The sequence below is a fragment of the Solanum tuberosum genome, unplaced genomic scaffold, assembly GCF_000226075.1.
Source record: "Solanum tuberosum cultivar DM 1-3 516 R44 unplaced genomic scaffold, SolTub_3.0 scf00021, whole genome shotgun sequence".
NCBI classification, from domain to species: Eukaryota; Viridiplantae; Streptophyta; class Magnoliopsida; order Solanales; family Solanaceae; genus Solanum; species Solanum tuberosum.
Window position 1 is genome coordinate 2,263,540 of NW_006238947.1, and position 23,470 is coordinate 2,287,009.

General features: G+C 36.9%; 1 protein-coding gene across 1 annotated transcript in view; it reads right to left on the minus strand.

Annotated features, from left to right (window-relative positions):
- LOC102586877 (uncharacterized) overlaps positions 1–23,470 on the minus strand; it is an 87,390-nt gene that overhangs the window by 40,437 nt on the left and 23,483 nt on the right. The window contains exons 7-25 of the mRNA XM_015306015.1: positions 20,926–21,029; positions 20,624–20,741; positions 18,390–18,491; positions 18,028–18,228; positions 17,098–17,255; positions 13,970–14,128; positions 11,679–11,771; positions 11,170–11,515; positions 9,782–9,895; positions 6,478–6,573; positions 6,314–6,381; positions 2,493–2,613; positions 2,210–2,419; positions 1,856–2,083; positions 1,663–1,772; positions 1,452–1,548; positions 635–733; positions 390–530; positions 160–228 (exon numbers count right to left, since the gene is read on the minus strand). Coding sequence (XP_015161501.1) covers positions 160–228; positions 390–530; positions 635–733; positions 1,452–1,548; positions 1,663–1,772; positions 1,856–2,083; positions 2,210–2,419; positions 2,493–2,613; positions 6,314–6,381; positions 6,478–6,573; positions 9,782–9,895; positions 11,170–11,515; positions 11,679–11,771; positions 13,970–14,128; positions 17,098–17,255; positions 18,028–18,228; positions 18,390–18,491; positions 20,624–20,741; positions 20,926–21,029 — 2,634 coding nt within the window. The remainder of the gene's footprint in view (positions 1–159; positions 229–389; positions 531–634; positions 734–1,451; positions 1,549–1,662; positions 1,773–1,855; positions 2,084–2,209; positions 2,420–2,492; positions 2,614–6,313; positions 6,382–6,477; positions 6,574–9,781; positions 9,896–11,169; positions 11,516–11,678; positions 11,772–13,969; positions 14,129–17,097; positions 17,256–18,027; positions 18,229–18,389; positions 18,492–20,623; positions 20,742–20,925; positions 21,030–23,470) is intronic.

A 23,470-nucleotide genomic window follows, 5' to 3' on the forward strand; every position in this document is an offset into this window, starting at 1 on the left:
ATTCCCCCCCCCCCCCCCCCAAACCACCACCACACCCACGAAAAACACTGACAAATAGTTTACCTGAGCAAAACCTAAATAAAACGAAATTACTATTTACAACACAATAAATATAACTAGAACCAGAAATTGTACTAATATATAGGAAATCAGAAAAACCTTTCCACCAGCAGCAAGAACATCAAGAAGTAGTGTCTCATCAAGTCTCTCTGCCAGATCATCTACAGCCTGCAAATTTGATGGGAAATGAAATAGAAGAAGAATAAGTCTTTGTAGATACAACTACTTGAATCATCGTGAGGGAGGACAAGGAACCAAGTAAAAGCAAAATATTTCTACAAAATATGGACAGAAGAAAGATTAGCAGGGATGATATCCTGACAACCAACCTTAACATATAATGATAACTTCATCTCAATCAGTGTTCCATTAACAACAAGCTCTGCTGTCCTAGCATTTACAGCTCGAGATTCTGCAATTTTCATCACGCCATCACCTAGTTCTCCAAGTATATCCATGGGAGGAGGAGCCTAAAACCAAAGAAAAGCAAAGAAAGTATTGAGTTTTAGGTGGTTATAGGAAGTAAGACAGAGAAGAATGACAAAAGCAATTGACATTAGTTGCATAATCATACGGAAGCTCGATAAGTGGCTTTTGTAAGTTCTCTCAGCCAAGTAGCTTTCATCTCCTCATCACGGAACTCTATTATCATGGTGTTAGTGGACTCCAGAACCTAATGAAGAAAAGTAAAACACAAAAAAGGAAGAACAGTTGCACAGACTCAGAACCTAATGAAGAAAGTAAAATACAAAGCAGAAAGAACAATAGAAACACATTGGTAGTGGTATCACAATATTTACAATGAATTAAAATAAATGAGAAAGAGCATTATTCATCCTGTACATGCAGGAACAATAAGGGTTTAAGGATTAATTCAGCCACATCTAGTATGTAAGCAGATAGCTAAAGCACAAAGGTTTGGTTACAATCATGGAAAGATTTCATCGGAAAGAACCTATTACAAAAATGGACCTTGGACCTAACCCAACCCCAAAAAAGCTAGTTCAAGAGGTAAGGTATTTTTATTTTTTTTGATGGGTGATTCCAGTTCCAAATTGCATTGTACCAATTTCCATTGAATTATAGGATTTTCTTCATATATGGTTTTCATCACACAAGACCTCTTTTCAAAATTACTTGACTGTTTAATATTAAGATGTTCCTTTCTCTGAAACTCCCATAGAGCAATAGTTTACGTGTTGTCTTTCTCTATCTGCTTTTAGGTCTTTATCAACTAATTGCTACACACTTTTTGCCTCCACATTTTCTCTTGATTCTCGATATCTCTCGCTTTCCATGACCTATCTTCTTCCTATACTGCATTTTTGCAAGTCTGTGCATCATGCTCATCTATGTGTTGGGGAAGGATTTCAGTGAGGAGACTTGCATACCTTCTGCAGATCCATGCCTCTGGCACTGATGCTGATACAGGAAAAGGTACCTCCGATGTTTGCAGGAGGAATTTCATGTACTTGCTTACCAGCCATACTATAGGATTCAAAATGACAAAACAAGTTGGACAACTTCCATATAAAGAGGTGAAAGAAACAAGGCAGAGGATAAAAGTACGGAAGATGAATATCTAAAATCTAAAATATGCACCTTGAGCATTTAAGATAACTGTGGGAGAGCTCAGAGTCCAAGGCATAAAGATATAAACCAGATAACACAAGATAACATGGTTGCCATGAAGCAACTGAGTAGCCAATCCCCTAAATCAAGAAAACAAAGTAAAGTTAATGATATTAACCCATTGATTAATATAGTAACTGCAATTCATAAAACACCTACATACCTTCCAAACAAGGATCCGAGCCTCAGTTGCAAGATCAGGGGGATACCATGGGGCATATTCTGGTGGGAGATTTTCAATAGCAGGCTGCTCGGTTTCTGGCATTGTTCGATATAGTATGTCTAACAGCTCCATCAGCCTGCGATATCTTGCTGGTGAAAAGTGAAGGCCAAAATTAGGAACTTGAACAGAAACACGCATTGATGGATGGCCAGGATGAGGCACCTTAATCTTCACAAAAAGATAAACAGTAACAAAATTAAGCAAGCACAAGAAGAGAACATCAGAATCCAACTGCAAATTGAACACCATTGATTGTGAAGTCAAAACAGAATAAACTACTAAAGTATTTTGTACCTGATCCACAATAACAGCCATTCCACACCTATCAACAAGAGAGCATAAGTTCTTGGCATCTTCCAGGTTATGACATGCCGAAGGCTGACATGACAAACTGCACTCCCAACTATCAGAACCACAGTCTGTGAAAGAAGCTGCTATGTCCCTTCCGGAGATGTAAAAACGAGAATACAAACTTTGATTCTGATCACCCAGTAGGCCATCACCCTATATCAAAGACACGTATGCTAATTGGTTGTGTATAGTCCAAAAACAACTTAGCTTCTGGAACATGACATACCTTGGTATTTAAAGTAAAATGACCCAAATCCAAAAGTAGATGGCTATCACATTGGAAAGAGCCATGTGGTCTTATAGGAACTCTGACTTTTGGAGCATCAAGATCAATATCAAGTGCAAATCTGAGAAACAAAGTTATCAGCACCAAAGAATAATCCACCCCAAGAAGCAAGAACCAAATCATAAGAATCGAATTATCAATCATATGCGTTGTTAGTAAAAGTCAGCGCGTCATCACTTAAAGCAATAAAATGTAAGGTCATTGTTTAATGCGCGAAGCCATTAGCTTTAGAGAAATGTGTGGTTCAAACAGTAACACACAAATTGATCTCAATGAAATTAATCTGGAAAACTAAAATCCCCTTGAAGGTGTCCTGATGCAACCCAAGGTGCCTCAATTAATCTGGAAAACTAAAATCCCCCTGAAGGTGTCCTGATGCAACCCAAGGTGCCTCAAGGCCTTTCACAAGGAGCCAAGCATGTGACCTCCAAGTGTTACGAGGCTTATTAATGAAGAGAGATGCACTTGAGTGCATTATGGAACCATACCGAGGATTCTATGTATTTATTATAGCTTGGGATGATGAAAGAAAGGAGAAAGAACAAGTTGGCCATGCTACTTTATGAATTTTCATGAATTCATCCCAAAGGAAGACAACCAAACAAGGCCCTTATTTCATTTAAGGGTAAAATTGTAATAGTTAGTATCTTCCTTTTTTTTATCTTGTATAAGTAGTAGTTCTTATTATTTTGGAAGGTAAATTATTATCAAACCTAAAAATTATTACTCCTTGAGAGATTTGAGTGGTTGCTTGAAGCTTTTGGTTTTGTTGAAGATTAGAAAGAAGGGTTGCTTGGGAATTCTAATTCCCTTGAGGTATTTCTAATAGGTTAGGTGTTTGAATGGACATTCAAAGGAGGTCATTTCAATATTGAATTGGTTGTCTTTGATTCCTTTCTTGTGTCTACCCTCCTATCTTATTTTTTCTTCTTTTAATTTATTCTTTTTATTCTTAGTCTTGTCCTTAGAATTGTATCAATTGGTATCAAGAGCTTGGATTAGATTTGTAAAAACAAATCTAGTCTTGGGAATTTGATATTTTCACAAAAAAAAAAACCAATTTTTTTTCTTATTTAATTTCTTGTTTGTGACACTAGATTGTTGTTCCCTAGTGTCTTTTGAGTCTATATTTCAAGTTTCATGTCATTTCGAGTTGTATAGAATATTCTACCATTAAAGAAGATTGAATCCTTGAATCTTTGAAAAAAAATTCAAATGGAACTTGTTGATTTCGGTTGCAATTGAGCTTGAAGAGATTTGAAGTTTGTTCTCGAGGTCGAGGGGGAACTACTTCTCAAATTTGGAATGATTTGGTGAATATTTGAATTAGGTTTTGTGCTTGAAGACATTCATGTATTCTTGAAGAAGTGGAAGACAACAATGGTATATTTGATTCAAGTTCCGAATTTATTTTTGCCAAAAAGTGTTTGTTGGGTCCACAAATGGAAATTAGTTGGAAAAAAAAAAAACTTTTGGTCCCACGCGCCACCGTGTTGGTTAACTTCAGAGACCAAAAAAACTGCAGATTTTAGGACTCCTCAAAAAAACTAAGTATGGGAAATTCTTGGACCCAAATTTTTTCCAAGTATCAAGGCTTTCTAGTTCTTCTTCTACACTCATTTCTCTTCCAATTTCTCCACTACTCAACATCTAATTGTTGATTTTAATTACTTGTTAACTAGTTCTTCATCTTCATCTCATTTCTTTGATTCCTACAACTAAATAACAACAAGTAATTTCTTCTACTTAATGTTACTTAGTTCTTGAGCCGACTTTTTTCATCCAATTTTTTTTTCCTTCAATTTTCTTGCTTATTTTTCGTTGAAAGTTCTTGGCTCCCATCCCTTAGCTCTTGCGCATTCTTTCTTTAGTCAACAAGAATCCATTCTTGACCTCAAGTAGAGATTGGACCCTTGCAGCTCATCGGAACTAAACAAGATACAACCACTGACCGAGGCAATTTGTGAGGCAAATAAAGGTGAGATTTCTTGAGTGCTTGTGAGCTTTTGTTTTGACTAACTTCACACATTTGCTTGTTGTGATTGTGTGTCTTCCATAGGTACCATGGAGAACCATGAAGAGGCTAATCGGGTTACCATTGGGGAATCCATTTTACTCGAAATGAAGACCATGATCACCGCCTTATCAACTCGAATGGATGAGCGGATGGATCGATTGGATACTCGAATGGAGAGCCATGAGGAGAGAAGTAGGGAAACTTTCTCCACTCCTCGCCCTCACTATTACGGCCACACAAGTGGAGTTCGTCAAGGCTCTTCAACCCCTATATGACCCACCACTTTTCACCACATATTCAACCCTATTCCCATCACCCAACTACCACATATTACCTACCGACCATCACCACATGGAAGCATGTTTTGGAAACCACATGAAACTTCTTCAATTGTATATTTTTCCCTGTCAATGGAGTGTCTCTCCAAAAAATGGGGAAAAAAATTTGAAAAAATGTTGATCCAAGGTGGGCGTTTGTTGATTGATCACTTCTTATGAATTACACTCAGCTAATAACCAAATTATACCTGGTTGTGATAATTGTTTCGTGGATCAGTCCCATGTTAGGTTAATCCAAATAACCAAATTATCAGCCATTATTTGCTTGGTTGTCATAGATCCCTAATTACATCACAAACCTCTTAGGATTTTAGAATGTTAGTTTCGACGAAGGGACATCTCTCGAAAGTTAAGTACCCACGTGTAAGACTATACTAGGTATGTCGGCGTTGTTGTTGTATTTCACTTAATACTAGCATGACATTCCTTGAGTCAATATTCAACAATAACAATCCCTACAATACTATTCACCTCATAACAATCCCACATCATTATTCACCCAATATAAAGTATGCAACCACTGGATAAAATCTTCACAACTAGTATGTGAACCTAATGATCCCAAAATAATTTGCCTTTAAAAACAAATTAGACATTCTCCAAAATAGGAATTCTCAAAATTCCAGTTATCTTTGTGCGGATATAAAACTCTTGAAACTAAAAATGTTCCTAATAACCAATGACCTAATGGAAGAGTGGCAACAATAACAATGACGCCTAGTTGATATTGGAATCCTTTGCTTTTCCATTCTATCCCATTCTTAACTAAGTTTAGCATTGATATCAAAATATTTAAGCTGTCAAAGACATCTTTTCACCATATGATTTTAGGTCTTCTCATCAATTATCACCACCTTCAATCATCATTATCTCACACCTATGGACCAAACCACACGAAGGTCTAGTAAGACATGTTTAAACAATCTGAGGCATTTCATTTTCTCCTTTATGTGTGCTATAATGTGAACATTAGATTTGTCCAATGTTGTATAACAGCAGAACAGTTAACATTCATGGTTTCTTCTACTGGATGTGTTGAAGCCTTAAGAACGAACATTCACACCCATAAAATATTGTTAGCTGTTCTAAACTTTCCCATCACTTAAAGGAAAAAAGAAATTAAAAATAAAGAGCAACACATAAAGTAACTCAAAACTTCTCAAATTCATACACAAGGCTTGTTCCGAGACACACATAATTATTCAAACCACAGGCATCATAAGAAGGCATATGCCGCCAACTACTTTTTCCAGGAAACATATATGTTCTAGGGTATGCTTTTACACCCTATCACATTAGTATGTTAAATGCAAAAAAGAATAATATATAGCCCTTGTGCATTAGGCACTACACCTTCTACGTTAGAACAAGGAAAATATGGAAAATCATAGAGCAAATTAAGCAACCTGCTTTGCTTCTTGAGTACCATCTGAAATTGCTCCTGAGCTCTGCGAGTCATCTTTTCAATATTTTTCTGCATTAGCCATTAATTATAAAACATTAGCTTCATTCACAAAATGCTACATTGCATGGAAGTAAAATAATATACTAGATATTCATAAAAGACCACCTGTAACACAGTTGCAGTTTCTAATGCTACAGTAGGGCTAACAGCGTTGCTCCTTTTCATAAATTCTAAAAACCGGTCATATGTTTCCCTGAAAACCTGTCAAGTAATTTTGAAAGATGAGTGATGTAGATTCGTTTAATATTCACATGCAATGACCGGAAGACAACCCGATTCAAAAAGCATCCCGCGTTAGCAGGGTCCGGGGAAGGGCCGCATCCCAAGGGGTATGATGTAGACAGCCTACCCTAATGCAAGCATTAGTGGTTGCTTCCACAGCTCGAACCTGTGACTTATAGGTCACATAGAGACAACTTGCTCCAAGGCTCCCCTCCAATGCAATGCCCAAAAACACAAAATAAAATAAACAATAACCTTGACATGAGAACCAATACAATGCATATGCAAAATTGTAAATTCGACATGGAACCCAACAATAATTGTTATTTTTATGCATGTTATTTTTCTTGGGACATGTATGTCACAATCTGACACATGACGGGGAAGAAAATCAGCTTAACAAAGGGGACAAAGAGATACATCATATACAGTTTGTTCACACTATCTGCTCCACTGTCCATACAAATACTAATGCAAAACTAAAATTCCTTTCTTTCCAACCAATCAATTCTTAATGATAAACAGAAGTAAATTCAAAAGAAAAGGCACCCATGGGGATACCAGTCACATACAAAGAATAGACAAGCTCCCAGTTAATTTACAAGAGATATTATATCATAATTTTCATAGCACTTCCACTATATGTTTTACTATGTTAAGATTACTTCATCATTTTAAGAGCCATGCTTAACTAGGTTAACAGTTCAGACAAATAGTATAAATTCTAAAAAAGGTTCCATATAAGATGAAAAAACTAGTCAACTGTAATGCATAGGTGGTTCAAATTCAGTAGTTAAGATACATAATATTATAGTATATGAAGGTGTCGAGTGTCCCACATCAACTAGGGATGAGAGATATTTGGTCTCCTTATATGGACATGGACAATCTTCATACCATGAGCTAGCTATAAAGGTTGAGTTAGGCCCAAAATCAATTTCTTAATGTTTGGCCACCCATATTAAAATGGTCCACGCACCAGAAGTCCAGCCATGGCCGTGAGGGGGGGTATTCAGTGTCCCACATCGGCTAGGTGTCCCACATCAACTAGGGATGGGAGATGTTGTCTCCTAATATGGACTTGGACAATCCTCACCCGATGAGTTAGCTTTTGAGGTTAAGTTAAGCCCAAGATCCATTTCTTTATAGAAGGTAAGTTTGTTTTGAGAAGGTAAGTTTGTAGAAGTATGAGATTATACAATGGAGAAGAGGGAGAACATAAAACAGATTACTGGTGTCGTTAGGTATAATGAGGATTGCTTCCTACAACTTAAGATTACTTACAGCTGGGTGCAATCCTAAAAGATTCTCCAGTACAGATTACAGAAACTAACAATAGAATAGAGAAAAACCTAACAAAATGACCAAAGAGATTTATAGGAAGGGGGAAATGAAATATGATTAAGAGTAAATTATCTAGACTCTTTACCGACTCGTTATATCATTTATGACTATACCAGCTAATGTGGCGGAAAAATTGAAGAACTTCTATTGGGTGAAAGAGGAGGCGAAGAAATACCATCTCATAAACTGGAATGTAGTAAAATCGCTCATAAAGGGGCTGGGGTTCATGGAACAAAGGTTTGCAATAGTGCCTTAGCGAACAAATGGATTTGGAGACTTTGCTTGGAGGACTAATGAATCTTTATGGAGAATATCATCATCATTGACATGATTGGGGAACAACAAAGAAGCTGGAGGAAACCAGATACCCGGACCATATGGAGTAGCCTTTTGTGGAGAAGCATCATGAAAATGAGGGATAATTGTTACAGACATGTCCAGTATAAAGGAGATGACACTAGAGTCAGCCTTTGGAGACAGAGGTTCTGCGGAGATATCTCCTAATGCAATGTATTCCTTGCCATACTTGGTATTTCTTGCCAGAAGAAGAAACCAATGGTCCACATGCAGGGTGTAGGAAGGAAGAGTTCTGTGCAACCACAAAACTCAGAAGAAATTTAAAGGTTTGAGATGGAAGAACTTCACAACTTACTCGGGTTCATCTACAAATTAAATATCTTGATTATGAACAACTATAAATTACAATTCAAAACAGAAATGACAAAGATTGATCTGAATGATCATCCATCCAACAATTACTAAGACAGACTTCTCAAACCTCTCAGTGTGGATTCCAAAAATACCGAGCATATCAGCTTCTTTGCATTAGCATGCTAAGCTATCGTAAGGCAGAAACTTGAGAAAAAGAAATACATATATACACTAGCTGGAATTTCATAGTATGGGGTTAGCAGTCTATCGGAAACAGCCTTTTTACCTCCTAAGGTTGGGGTAAAGTCTGTGTACAGCCCACCCTCCCTACCCTACACAGACCCCACTTGTGGGATTACACTGGGTATGTCGTTCTTGGGGGTAGGCAAAGGTTGTTAATCATCTAGTACAATTCCAGATGAGGTGTATAGTGTGGTACATCCCGTATACAGGAATTTTAATATTATATTGATAAAACTAAGTTTATCAAAACAATAAGATGGAGTAAAGCACATTGAGGGAGGCTGATACAGTCAACAGTGGACCATGACCAACAAAACATAAAGCAATATAGTGGCTAAGAAAGTTCTCAACTGGGGTGTCAAACAATCATAAGTCCCTGCTGCCTCAAATACCAAGACAAACAAATAAGAACACACTAATAAAAGCGAGGAGGGGATGACATCAACATCTATATCCTTATCCATTCTTCTTTTTCTAGACACAAGGAATTCATTAAGAGGAAAACGTTCAAGCATCAGAATAATATAGTATGTTACAGTAAAACAACCCAAACAGGGATCCTACAAGATTCATGCTCTTTTAACCCACATCCAATCAAATGAAATCTTGATCACATGTCAGTTATCACCAAAAAAGAAAATTCCATTTAAAATCACATAACCTTTACCATCAGCAGCTTCCAGTAATTCCAGGGTGAGGTCAATATATAAGAAGGAACCATAAATTCAAACCATATCAATTAATTAAACTCTGAGAATGAAATCTCACAAGTTCAAATATATTGGATTGAATAACAAATGCTAAATTACATGGAATTAAGTTACCTATATGCCAACATTTCAAGATCTTCTAACTTGCAAAGTTTTTTTGACAAAGACAATACAAAATCAACAGAAACTTTCACATGCATCTGAACAAACAGGCAGGAAACGAAAGCGTAACCCAATACCGTAACATCGCATGAGGAGATTCTTGCAGATAGACGCCAGTCAACATTTTCCCCTGAAGGTGCTTGTGTGAAACTAGCTTCTAGAGCATTCACCTTCTGCTCACTAATGACACTCTGCAAACAAATACGTCCGCTAATCACAACTGCTCATATGTATAGCAAAAAACAAATATATCAACTACGCACCAATTCCAAATTAGTTGGTGTCAGCTATATAATCATATCCATTCCACCCTACTATTCAGGTTAGGTCGTGCTCAAATGGGGACATCCCAATTGATTTAATACTCACGGAATTTATCATTATTAACTTATTTTAGCAGAAAAAGAGCAATTACATTGGAACATTTACTGCTGGTACATTCCTGTGATGCCATGTGTTAAATTATGAGGATTTGTTTCCTTCATTTTCTTGTGTTTTTGGCGCTGTTCCACAGAATTAAATCATATAATTTCAGATCATTTAGGTAATAGAATCAACACAAGGTTACTTCAATGGAGTTGCCTCTGTTTGGGAGCAAATTACTGACAGCACTCTGTCTGCAGTACAATCACTAATGATAACTGAGTTTACAGAGCAAGAACATATTAAAAAAACTTTTCTCAGGTTCATGGAATAAGGAAATGATGAATTTCATATCAATCGAAGTGTATCTATTTCTCCTTTTCCAATATGCCTAGCTGAATCCCAAAAACAAGAAAATGCATAACCAAGAACAAGAATATATTTCCATGCTAACATTACTACATTAAAGAGCTAATCCTACACATTTTAAATCAAACATGGAAGCTCTAAAACACACACACCATAAGATGTGCAAGTGCAATTTTATGCTCAAGTTAAGCCATGATTCTAGCACCGGACCATAGTTCGAATCCCAACAGTGATAAAAAAAATAATAGGTAATTTTTTCCATCTCTGCATCAAGCCTTGGTGGAGAGTGTGCCCAAGTGTATGTCTTGATCAAAGATAGCAGATAAATGGTGGATTAATCAAGGAGCATGCAAGCTAGCCATACACCACCGTTGGAAAAAAATATCAAGGATTATATATGCAAAAGGTTAACTTCTTTTTGCAAAATTTTATAACACCAATTATAGAATCTCTGACATTAATAAACATAATAAAGAGAAAAAATCACACTAGAGAATTGGCAAAGGAACCTAAATAACAAGTGAACGACGGATAGAGGATTGGAAAAGGAACTTAAGTACCAAATATCACCAGTTTTAATCAGAGATAGCACCAGCCACAGGATCTAACGAAACATTCTAATTGCGTCATGACTCGAACAGGAGACCCAACTAAAAGGCTATACAGACACATTATGCTGTACTTTTAGATTCACATATTCAGTTAATTAAAGATGACATTTTAAAAGGCAGACCTGGGCAAGGGAACCCTCAGGAGCGTACAATCCGTAAAATTTCAGTGTCAGATCGCAATGGGAGTTTCGATGCTTTAGCTTTGTGGACACACAAAGATTTTCAAATCTACCGCCAACGATCTCTATCTGATCTATATCAATTATCCTTGCAGCTGCCCTACTGATAGAAACATTTAACAAATAGTGGATCATATTTTCCTTTCCATGCTGCAGTGCCAATTCCTCATCTGGCTGGTAACTAAGTAATTTATTGATTGCTTGCCATTCCTCCCGAGTCAATTGGTCCTCCAGTGTATTAGCTTCTTCAGAAGTGTCCCCCGCAGACACATCTGCAGTATCTGTACTCCTAAAGTAACGAGCAAAAAAATCTAAATGTGTGAAAGATAACTAAAGATAAACATCAGGAAAAGATCAGACACAAAGAGCAAGAAATAAGGAATTTCAGAACAGTTCATGATAAAATACAAAATTGTTTGTGAACAGATCAAAGGACGTAGTTTAAGACCAACCATGTAAAAGAAAACCAGCTTCTCTTTCTAAGCATTCTTTGTTCAGCTGCTTCCTTTGATTTCAAAGATTCAACCTTTGCATGAGCAAGAAACCTAGAAGACAATCCACCAAATTAGAAAACCTTATCACTAATTGAAGTGAATACAATCTAGAAATTACATGAAGTTTCAGGGCATTCGAGGATATAACAGTATAGCGAATACAAGAGGGCTGAAAGAAGACAAGGATTCAGGAGACTGAGAATTGATTCTAAGGTTATATATCAAAAGGCAATGATTTGCAAATGAAGGGATATCCCCATTGACACCAAAATTCCATTTTAAGAAATCCTCTAGTATAAATAAGCAAGCTTCTTTTATGTTGGGTTGCAATTTAACAATATATCTTAACAAAAATCATGTTTGAGATCCCGATACACAACTCTAGGATAAGAAAGGAGACCTGTTTGTTTCTTCTCATAACTACTGCCAATCACTATACTCCATAATGTTCAGAACGGAACTCCAATACATATATCCAACTATCTATAAAAAAAATTAGAAGACTTTTTTTCATACGAAACACAAGGATATTTTTTTATGCCAGCTTTTCAACTCCTTCAACAACTCTTCTATTCCTATCTCCAAATCATCCAATACATGCACAAATGTGCTAGTCACCAAACTTTTTTTCCTCGCTCCCTTTTTGTCCAACCTCCAAGTTGCTACAGTCTCTGTCACTATACCAGGAATTCCTCAAGAAATGTTAAACAATGGGTATAGCATTCCTTAATTCCAACATGAACACACAGTGAAGGAACAAATGGCATTTGTCCTCACCGCCTTCTTTTGCATGCAACACCGCATATCTTTTTTGAATCAGGTAACATTTTGTATTCAGCTAGTACTTAGGTAGTACTGAAAAAACCATATTTACAAGAGTGAGATAAGATACAGAGTATGTCAAAAGTAAATCAAACTTAAATGGTATCTAGCACATCTAGGATTGAGTCTATATCCCCAGAGTACAATTTAGTACACCAAAAGCAAAATAACAAAATACAATTTAGCTTAATCTTTTGTACTGAATCGCACCACATATCCCCTCCTTAAATTGTGCATTACGAGAATAGCATCACATGCAACACACCTAGCAAATAAAGCTACTTTTGGAGAGCACCCATCTCCCAAGATCTCGCTATCTGAGTTGGACATCTAACTCATTAATCAAGCAAATATAATAGGACTTCACAAAGAAAGATTTTGTCACTGGCCCTCTCCATTACAAGGGGCATACTGCTTTGACATTTTAATGTAGTTTGATGCTTGAAGAGATTGGATGCTCACGGCTAAGTTAATGTTCTTATGTAGGTTCATGTATGTCAATGCTTTCAATCAAATTGTGGCCAAATTGGCTTGGTAAAGCTACATAAATATTTGATTCCATCTGCTAAGCCTATTGTCTACATGCACCCTGAATTCCGTCTGCGTAGCTTATTCTCCTAATGCAACAGCAAGCAGTTGATTTGAGTCCACCAAAGAAAACAAATACGCAGAGAAACCACAGATCAACTCAACACTAACATATTTTATGAAGAAGATACTTCACTTTTCACGTTTTCGAACTGGACTATGCCTCCTAAATAATATATCCCAATATGTTTCATAAATATCCTTAACATGTAAATCCACTATTTCCATCTTAATATTCACTACTGAAGCAGGAACAAACTCCCTGCACCACATTGAGCCGAACGTTAACGATTTCCATTTCCAATCATGAGCCGATATTGTTGAAAAGCCATTTACTCCCATCATAGTTCGTCTCCATAGAGGAACCTTGTGAGGAAGGTATCTATATTTAGCTGTCACTTTGGGAGAGTGTCTTTGGCAAAGTGACTGCTCTTTCGTGCAAAGTTGAGGACTTTATGTTTTCCATATATTTTTGGAGCTTGTATGAGATTCCAAGAAATGTAATGGCTAATTGTTTTTTTCAGAGATTTATGTTTTTGTTTGAAGTTTTGTTATGACTGTGTATACATATGTACGTGGATTTCCATTCTTTTTGCTGAAAAATGAAAACCTTTATTTGAACCCCCAAAATATGGAAAAAGAGAAAACAAAACAAAAAGAAACATTGTGGTACAAGCTAAGAGACCCCTATCAGCTTAGTGAGAATTTTACAGAAAGAGAAAGGAGAGCACTAATACAAGTCAAAAAGAAGGAAGTTAATCCCCAGCTATTCCAATATCAAAAAACATAAAAAATGTTTAAAATGTGCCGGTAATAGGAAGAAAAATTATGCAACCTACCTCCACAGTAAAATAACCTTAGGATCAAGATCTTTCTCAATGTTTCTGATCTCTGAGCTATTAACGTTTGGCAGCTGTTGCAATGAATCAGAATATAGCTGTACATAACGCCTACGAAGACGACATAGGGCTTGAATCTGGTCCCAAGAGAACCTATAGCTGCAAAAGTGCACAAACTTTGATCAAAGATATGTGAAAAATATATACAACAGATTGACATAATTCATTTAAGATGGGAAATCTAAGCAAAGATAAAGTGCCTTCAAAATGTTTAAAAAGCTTTCACCAATCTTGATTGAGGAATCATGAATTTACCTCAATAATCATTAGATAAAATCAATGTGGTGTCAAACGTATATAGGGTCCTTGGCTTCCTATCATACCCTTTTTATAATTTATATTTGAAAAATAATTCTCATTAAGCCAAAAGTATACAACAATAACTATGCCTCACTCCCAAACAAGTTGGGGTCGGCAATATGAATCTTCATTTCATATCCTATTATCATCATACTAAATAAAATGAAAGTAAAATAAATAAATATATATATATATATAATAATAATAATAAAAGCTACATAACAAGTCTAAAATCTAACCTCAATTAGTAGCATTACCTATATGCTAAGTTGTGCGGACTCTTCACTTTCGATTCCGCACCCGTGTCAGATTCTCCAAAAATACACTACTTTTGGCGAATCCGACACACACCCCTTGACATTTTTGAAGAGTCCGAGCAACATAGCCTATATGGATCTTTTTCTTCCATTGTGCCAAAAGTATAATTCAAACAAAATTACAAAAGAGATATCTTCATACTCCACCGTCCCCATACCCTTTTATATTAACAAAATCTTTTTCTTTTTTTTTCCTACTCCAAACTGTCCAAAGATATGGTAGAGTGGTGTTGTATTCCTATATGCTCTCGTTTTCCTTCCACTCTCCTGATCCTCCAATTAACATCTGACTCAGGAGAGACTGAAAAAAAGCGGATTTCAGATTGTTTCTAGGTGCTTCTTTTGCCATGAGAAGGAGGAAACAAACAATCATTTGTTCCTTCACTGTTAGAGTGACTTCCCAGATATGGTATATGCTTCAAAGCATTATTCAAGATCCTTGGGTGGTGCCTGAGCATACTGCTGACCTACTAAACTGTTGGATGAGAAGAGGGGGGAGTAAAACACAGAAAAAATGGTGGAATCTAGTTCCATCTTGCATATGGTGGTCAATTTGGAAGGAAAGAAACAATAGGTGCTTTAAGAATATTACTAACCCAATGCAGAAAGTTAAAGAAAACTGCATTAATACTCTATATTTTTGGTGTAAAGAAGAGGGTATATATGAAGTAGATCAGTTAGTAGATTTCATAGGCTCTTTGTAATCATGACTACTTGGCCTTTGAATGTTTTTTTTTTTTTGTTTGGTTGCCAGCATACCCTCATTGCTGATGAATACAACTTTACCATTCTCAAAAAAAAAAAAACATCTGTCTATGCAATAAATCAAAATAGCAGACGACTGGTCTAACTATCACCAGAAAGGCTACAGAAATCTGTATACTAGTCATTTATTTATCTCAGCATGCCTTCTCTTCTCTTACAAAATGTCAACAATTCAAGTGACAGTTTGTGTTATCACCTCCGATGGAACTCAATTCCTCTGATCAATTACACGGTTCGTATTTTTTCTCATATTGGTAAAGGAAGAGTTTTCAACTATTGTAAAAGACTAATGTTGAAATTCCAATAAGCACTAACCCATCCTTATGAATGAGTAGTCTACCCTCTGATTTCACCTCCTTGTCCATGTCATTTCCTTTACTTTAGTCCATTACTCTGTTACCATTCTCAAAAGTTCGCTGACACAAGTCGACACCCTGCTTGTCTTTCTCTTCAACCTAACTACCATGATTTTCGTTGAAGGGATTTTTTGATAAAAGAAAAACATTCAGATTCCTTCCTAAAACTAAAAATTGACTTTCCTTCAGCAGGTATCATCAGGAGCATCACATGGCATATGCGAAACAGCAAAAGAACTGTTTGATTATAGTATCCAAGTAAAGAATCAAAATACAGCAAGCTGCAGAAAGCATTTGAATAAAGGTTGCTCAAGCAGGCATTGAGGGCATAAATGGTATGAGGGTAGGCAAGGAGGCCATGGTAACAATCTGTAGAGCTGTCGATTTTATTTTTTTGATGCTATATTAGGACACAGAAATATAAGAGGTCTACCAGTCGAGGCCTGAGGGTCAATATCTATAACCGTCTCATCTCGATTGTTTACTCTACAAGATGAAGGGGGTGTTTGGATTGGTATTTTTTAAGTAGCTTAAAAGTTAAAAGCTAAAAGCTTAAAGCCATAAGTTAGTCATATCCAACTTTTGGCTTTTAGCTTATTTTTGTACTTTTTTGGCCTAAAAGTAGATGCTTAAAAGCACTTTTTGTCTTTCCCAAACACCTCCAAAAATAAAAAGAGAAGCTACTTAAACTAAGCCAATCCAAACACCCTCGAAATCCCACCCACACCTTAACTCATGGCCTTGGGAGAACATACGGAGATCACAATCACCAATAAAGACATATTTTTTGTGGCTAGTTATAAGAAAAACATGCTTGACAAAAGACCTCCCGAAAAGAGATTTTCAACCCTGTAAGCCATCTTTGTGGAACAAATCCAGAAACCATTAATCACTTGTTCTTGGACTTCCATACTATTTCACAATTATGAAAATCATTTCTCAATATGCTGGAAATAAATGTACAATGCCTGAAGATACAACTGATTTGAGAAAAAACTGGCATACAAGGGACAAGACAAAAGAACAACAGAAATGGTGGAGAAATAAACCAGCCATTATGTTGTGGACTATTTGGAAAGAGAGAAATGCAAGATGCCTTGAAGGTGCAGCCAGCTCTATGCAGATAATAAAAAAACAACTATATATTTTGCTTTCTTTCTGGTGTAAAGAGGAAATGATTAGTGATACAGAATCTTTAGATGACACACTAGCCGATGCTGATCTGATGTGAAGCTGGATCATTCTGTAATTATTTCAAGCACAACTCATGCAACAATTTTGATGCTAATCATTTTCTCAAAAAGATCATTTATAACCATCAAACGCTTACCACATTTTCCCTTGTTGCAATCCTGCACGAGCAGCATACCGCCACCAAGAACTGGCATCCTCCGAAACAGGCACCATTGGTCTCAAATGAGAAACTTCAATGTATGTCTTATATCTTGTAATGACCTCCACAAGTCTTATCCAGTCATGATATTGAACCTGTAATGGTTAACATAATTTGCACAGACAACAATAAATGTTTGTTTCTATTATTTTACCGTCCATTTGATGTTGGGAAGGTAGTGGAGATTCCCTATTTCACGAAGCAAACCAAAGAAAGTGTACAAAAAGGAAAGAAAGAATTCTAAAGTGAGAACACAAATAAGAAGTTTCATGAGTGCAAGGCAAAAGTAAAGGGAAGAATTTGATGGGATCAAGTCACACACTATTCGGGTAAAATTTCAGGTTGGCCGGAGGTAGAAAACCCCAGACCTTTCTTCATAGAAACAGCAGGTCTTATAAACAAGAGTGTGAAAGAAAAGGAGAAAAAAATTAAGGGTGATTCCTCCAAGCCAACTTGAACATTCCATTAGAAAAGGTAGGCTCCAGTTTCCTTGGATACCTTGTTTATTCTCCTCTCAGGGGAAATAAGCAACTACTCAGGATTCAGGGAAAGAATTTTATGTCAGCTATAGGATAAAGGTTCAGGGAATTGATATAAATCGATGATAGAAGATAAGGATTGAAGAGGACAGAGAATAAGAACGTGAACAAAAAAGACTGAAGAGCACTGTGGTTTATGGTACAAACAAAATAAATAGGGTGCCTCAAAACACAGTAAAGGTGCTAGGGCAGTGCATGATGTAAAGGCGTGTCCAAATGCATTGTATTTTTGACGGATTGCATTTCAATAATCATTTCTTAAAATGGAACAATTATGAAAAAATAATTTAGAAAGATTTGGCAACAAAACAAGGTGAAGGACTAGCACCTCATTAACTGTCAAAGATACGTCACTGACGATCAGAGAAGCCATCTCAAAGGGGACATTAGGATCATTTCTTTCTTGATTTCCCAGACGATGATACTTGAGGACTCCATTAATTGGTGACACCAAGTAGTTGCGATCTTCAGCCCATCCAGATAAGTTTCTACTGCTATTTGATGGTTCATTAATACCATCTTCAAATATCTGAGGAGCAAGAAAAGGATTAGAAAGGAATAAACAGAGAAAACCATGGAAGTGGACATGAAACCTATCAAATGGATGAACATGTAAGTCACAGGTGTTGCTGCAAACCTCCTAACCACGTCACCGGACAACAAAAAGTAAAAGGCAAAATAAGAACGTACCTCAATCCATTCTTTCGGACTAAGATCCTCCCATTTCTTGTCCAACTTCCATGGCTTGCTGTTTGAATCATGGTACATTGCAAGCCTTTCAAGTTGCACCAACTATAAGAGGAAATAATGCACTTAGTTCAGCAATCATGACCATCACTTTTTTTTTATTAAGGTAACTATTTCATATATCACAAAAACCCATCATCCAAAGAATGAGTACGAGGCGATTCACAGTCCAAAATGGACATTGTGGTGAGCAAAAACTGAAAACAAAACTTTACACTTCTCCTAAGAAGTCTACTAAATCTTCTATATACCCCATTAGTTCCCGTTTACACCAAAAGTAAAGAAGACTAAGGCAATTCATCTTGATCTTCTGGATGTGATTGCTTCTGTCTTCAAAATGCCTTGAGTTTCTTTCTTTCACACAGTCCACCATATGCTTGTTGGACTGTATTGCCACCAATCCTCCTATGCCCCTCTTCTGCCCACTCCTTTCCAAGTACTCAGCATCTCAAAAGTAGTTTTAGGTATTGCCCAGCTCACTCTGAGAATACAAAAGAACATGCACCACAGATTTGCAGTTAGCTTGCATTGTAAAAACAGGTGTTCATTAGTCTCTGCTTCTAGAGTCTAGACCACATAGCAGACACCCTGAGAAAATCTGTAAGACCCCTTCTTTATAGAGCTTCATGAGTTAGGCAAGCTCTCTAATAACCAGTCATGTAAAGCATGAAACTTTGAGAAGGATTTTGATCTTCCATATAAGTTTCCAAGGCCACGGAACTGTCAATGTTGGTTGAGTGTTCAGGTTCCAATATGCTGATTTAACTGTGAATTTGCCTTTGTTGCACAAATTCCATAATGAACTGTCTTTGTCAGATGAGGGAGGTGCCAGTGAAAGAGAGCAGACTTAGCAATAAGTTTGAGACTTTGTCAATCTCCCAATCATTTAAAGCCCTCCTGAAACCCAGATTCCAACCTTGAGCAGTACAGATCTAGGAGATTGTGAATTCTCTTTGGAGGAATAAGGTATAGAGGTCAGGGAAATTGTCTTTTAGATTAGGCTACCCTATCCAGAGATCACTCTATAATCATGTCTTCATTACATCCCTACTTTAATGGAGATGTTTTAGATATATAGAATCACTGCAATATAAGTATTCAGTATCCCAAAAATCACTTTTTCATTGTCGGATAGAGTCTCGCTTGTGGTGGAAATTGTGTTTGGTATGGTTTACAATGGATGATGCAAGGCACAGTCAGAGAAGTATTGTATAGCTGCCTTTTTACTAGACTGAAGAGAAGACGCAGGGTGTGGGATGTTGCCCTTTAAGCCCTTATGTGGGGCATATGGAGAAAGAGAAACAAAGAAAACTTTTGATGAACAGAGAAGTATTTAGGTCATTTGAGGAATAGCATCTTATCCCTTATTTCTCTTTGGTGTAACAATGAGGTTTTGGTAGGTATAAAAGATTGTGTGTTGTTCGCAGATAACAATATCATTTTGCAAAGTCTTCTTTTTTTTGTTAATACTTTCGTATGCGGGTGCTTTTTGTGCCCATTGTTTATAAAATTTTCTTTACTTTATCAAAAAAAAAAAAGAGTACCCCAAAGATAGCAAACTTTGACACCTTAGGTTCATATGTCACTCTCCCAAAGTTTGCAGCTCACTCCGCAATTCAATTACTGAATCGACCCACCAGATAAGTCTCCCCAAAATCCGATCTTAGATTTACGTCATTCCTAAGCACTTAAAAATGTATGCATCTCCTACATATTGATGCAGAGTGACAGCAACATTGCCACTTCTCTGAAAGTTCTCTTCTTCAACGAAAAATTGCAAAGATAATTGAAATAAATCTAATCCTGTATTTGAAAAAATAACTGCTTCAACACTTTTGGAGGGGAACTACACTTTTGAGGTAGTATATCTGTGAATAAATATAGACTAACTGTTACTTTTCTCAAAACAAAAAAAGAAATAACTGCTTCAATTCATGAAAAATTCTCTCTACAATCCTTATGGAAGTATGATATTTACCTCTCTGTAAAAAAGAAGAAAGGAATAACTATATCACAAACCAGACACAAAATTGGGATGTTCATGGATAACAACACAATTAAAATATACAAATATTTTCTTTTCCCTCTGACCTTCAAGACAGGTAATCACCAGTTGATTGACCTGAAAGTCAATTTTCTTGACCAACCTTTCGCATGAAAAAAGAGTGAAAACTCACCTTACGCAATTTATCCAAAGCACCACTAGTATCGAAGGTTTCATTCCCTTGTTCATCCATCGTAACTGCTGCAAGCTTTGCAAGAGTAACCCCACAAGAAAATGGATGCCCAGGATTGCTAAATTTGTGGCCACCAATAACATGAAAAAGAAGAGAAGCAGACCAAGCTAAGAGTGGAAGCTAAAAAGTCAAAGTATCACAGTTTAAAAAGCTAAATGATGGAGAAAATGAAATCAAAGAAATAGTGAAACTAAACTCAGATAGTCAGATTAGAAAGATATCAATAACTGACACAAACTAACCTGACAGAATCCTCATATCTGACATGGACATTGCTAATTGAAATCTTGAGATTTCCAATTATAGTACCAATTAATGACCCAAGCCAAGAATTTCCAGTAGGGGGCTGTTAATGGAAAGAGTATTATTAAATTCCCAGGCAACTCAACAGCTGGTGAATATCAAACGAAGGTAAACAGTTCGCCAATGTAAGTAAATATTGCAAAGAAATTGATCAGATACTGCAGCTGGATACACATTCAAAGAATCAATCCGAAGAGAGGATAAAAATGCTAGTTTACTGTAGATGTTCTTTATTCCTGTCACAATCATTTGAAGCTGCTAACTATCATAGTGAATAGGCAACCAGGTTATAACAGCTCTGTTATGAAAGAAGGCGGCAGACAGACTAATTTGGCTGGTATTCCCTAATGAGTAGCTTTAGGGGATAAGGTCCCCCTTATATTCTCCATCCAGCTGCGGAGGATTTCCGTATCTGTCTCCGCAGAGATCTCCAGATTATAAGACATTATCACCTTCGCGGCACTGAACTATATTTCAGTCATTTCTGGAAAGTGCACAGACAGCCACCATTTCCCCCTTTCACAATGTTCTCGTGCTCAAAGAATCATTATAAAACACAACAAGGTAAAAGGCAAAATCCCTTTGATTTCCTCACTCCAGCCTCCACTCTCCAACCTTTCAACATAACTGCTTGAGGATATCATATGGTTTGCTAATCATTCTCCTTCAATTCAGGTTCCAATACTACAAATGTTGTATAATAGTCAAGGAACATTAAGTAGGAAATACCAAACCTACTGAGCATTAAATTCCAGAGATTATTGACAATTTTGCAAGGCATAATCAGATGATTTGCATCCTCATGAGGAGGGGAGTTCATTGGGATCTGAGTCCTGAGCTCAGGAGGAAGGAATCTACAGGATTGGGAGTTGGAAGAATTTCATAGTTCAGTTTAGTTACTGTTTGGGCAGGATATGCTAATCGATAGATCGGGTGTATGGAGATCGCAAGAGAGCAGAGTTGGTCTATTCACCGTTAAATCTTATCATGAGAGGTTATTAAGGAGATTTATTTGTTTTGAGAATGATAACATGTTCCTTTTTTTATACAGATATAAGAATAGCCCACTTAAAATGTGGAGCCACCCATAATTACAAAATGAGTGCCTAAAAGCACTCTCAGATCCTTTTCTTCCTACGAGGAATCTTAGACATCAAAATTGAGACATGATCCTCAAAGTACATCCCTTTAAACCAAAAGTGAAAAAGAGCTAAACACTTAATCTTCAGATTCTGTAAACTATTGGATTTGTCTTCAAAACACCTCTGATTCCTCTCTCCTCATACTGTCCACCAAATACAAGCTAGGACAAGTGGACAAGAATACATCTCTCTTTCTGGCTTGCCAGATGGCCTTCATTGTTCCAGCTCCCTAGAACTTCCAAAATACCTCTTGGCTTGATCCATTGGATTCCTCTCAGACCTGTGAATATCCTCCATAATTATGATGTCCATTTGCAATGTAAAAAGAGATGATTAATTGTCTCAGCCTCCCCTTTCACACAGAAAACATCTAGAGCATAATTGCTACCCTCTCCTGCATAGATTATCTCATGTCAAAACAACTCTTTTTGCCAGTAACCAGGAAAAACCTGGAGTAGAATTTTCATCTTCCAAATCATCTTCCACAGCCACAAACCTACCAGATTGTTTGTAAGTTGTACTCCTTGTAAGCAAACTTAACAGTGAACTTTCCTTCTTTATTCCCTAGCCAGACCATCTGATCTTCTTGATTGTTTGTACCTTTGAATTGTTCCAAAGTGTTATAGAACTCTATTACTCTCCCAATTTCCCAGTCAAAAACCATTCTCCTGAAAGTGTGATTCCATCCTTGATTGTCCCTCAGATCCTCTCTGGTTGCTTCCTGCTGCTGATTTATGTTGTAAATGTCTGGAAAGAGTGTTCCCGAAAATCCATTTCCTAGCCAGTTATCCACTCAGAAAGATATCCTCCTACATTGCTATCCCGTAGTTGGTTTTTGCCGTGTATTTCATCCATAGGTTTCTTATGGACTTCCATAAACTAACCCCACAAGTGCCCCTTCCTGTATTGGTCCTCTGCATACCTTCCATGACATATTTAGCTCTACCAACCTCTTTCCGTAATGTTTGTTCATCAGAAGTAAACCACCATAACCATTTCATCATTAAACTTTGATTATGTATTTCCAGGCTCTTGAATGCAGCAAGAGATGTGATATTGACAGCGGAAACCAGGGAAAGAAGAAGATCACTTATGTTAGCTGGTGTTTCTTGTGCAAAAGTTTGGGTGAAGATGTAGATCATCTCCTATTGCAATGTCGAGGGGCCAACCAACTGTGGAGGGTGGTTCTTAAGTAGTTTGGGGTGCAATGGGTGTTGCCGAGCACAGTGAAGCAGGTTTTGAATAGTTGGGGTTCAGGAGGGAAGGCATGGAATGTTACCCCATTAGCAATTATGTGGGTTATTTGGAAACTGAGAAATACGATCCCCCCCCCCCCACAAAG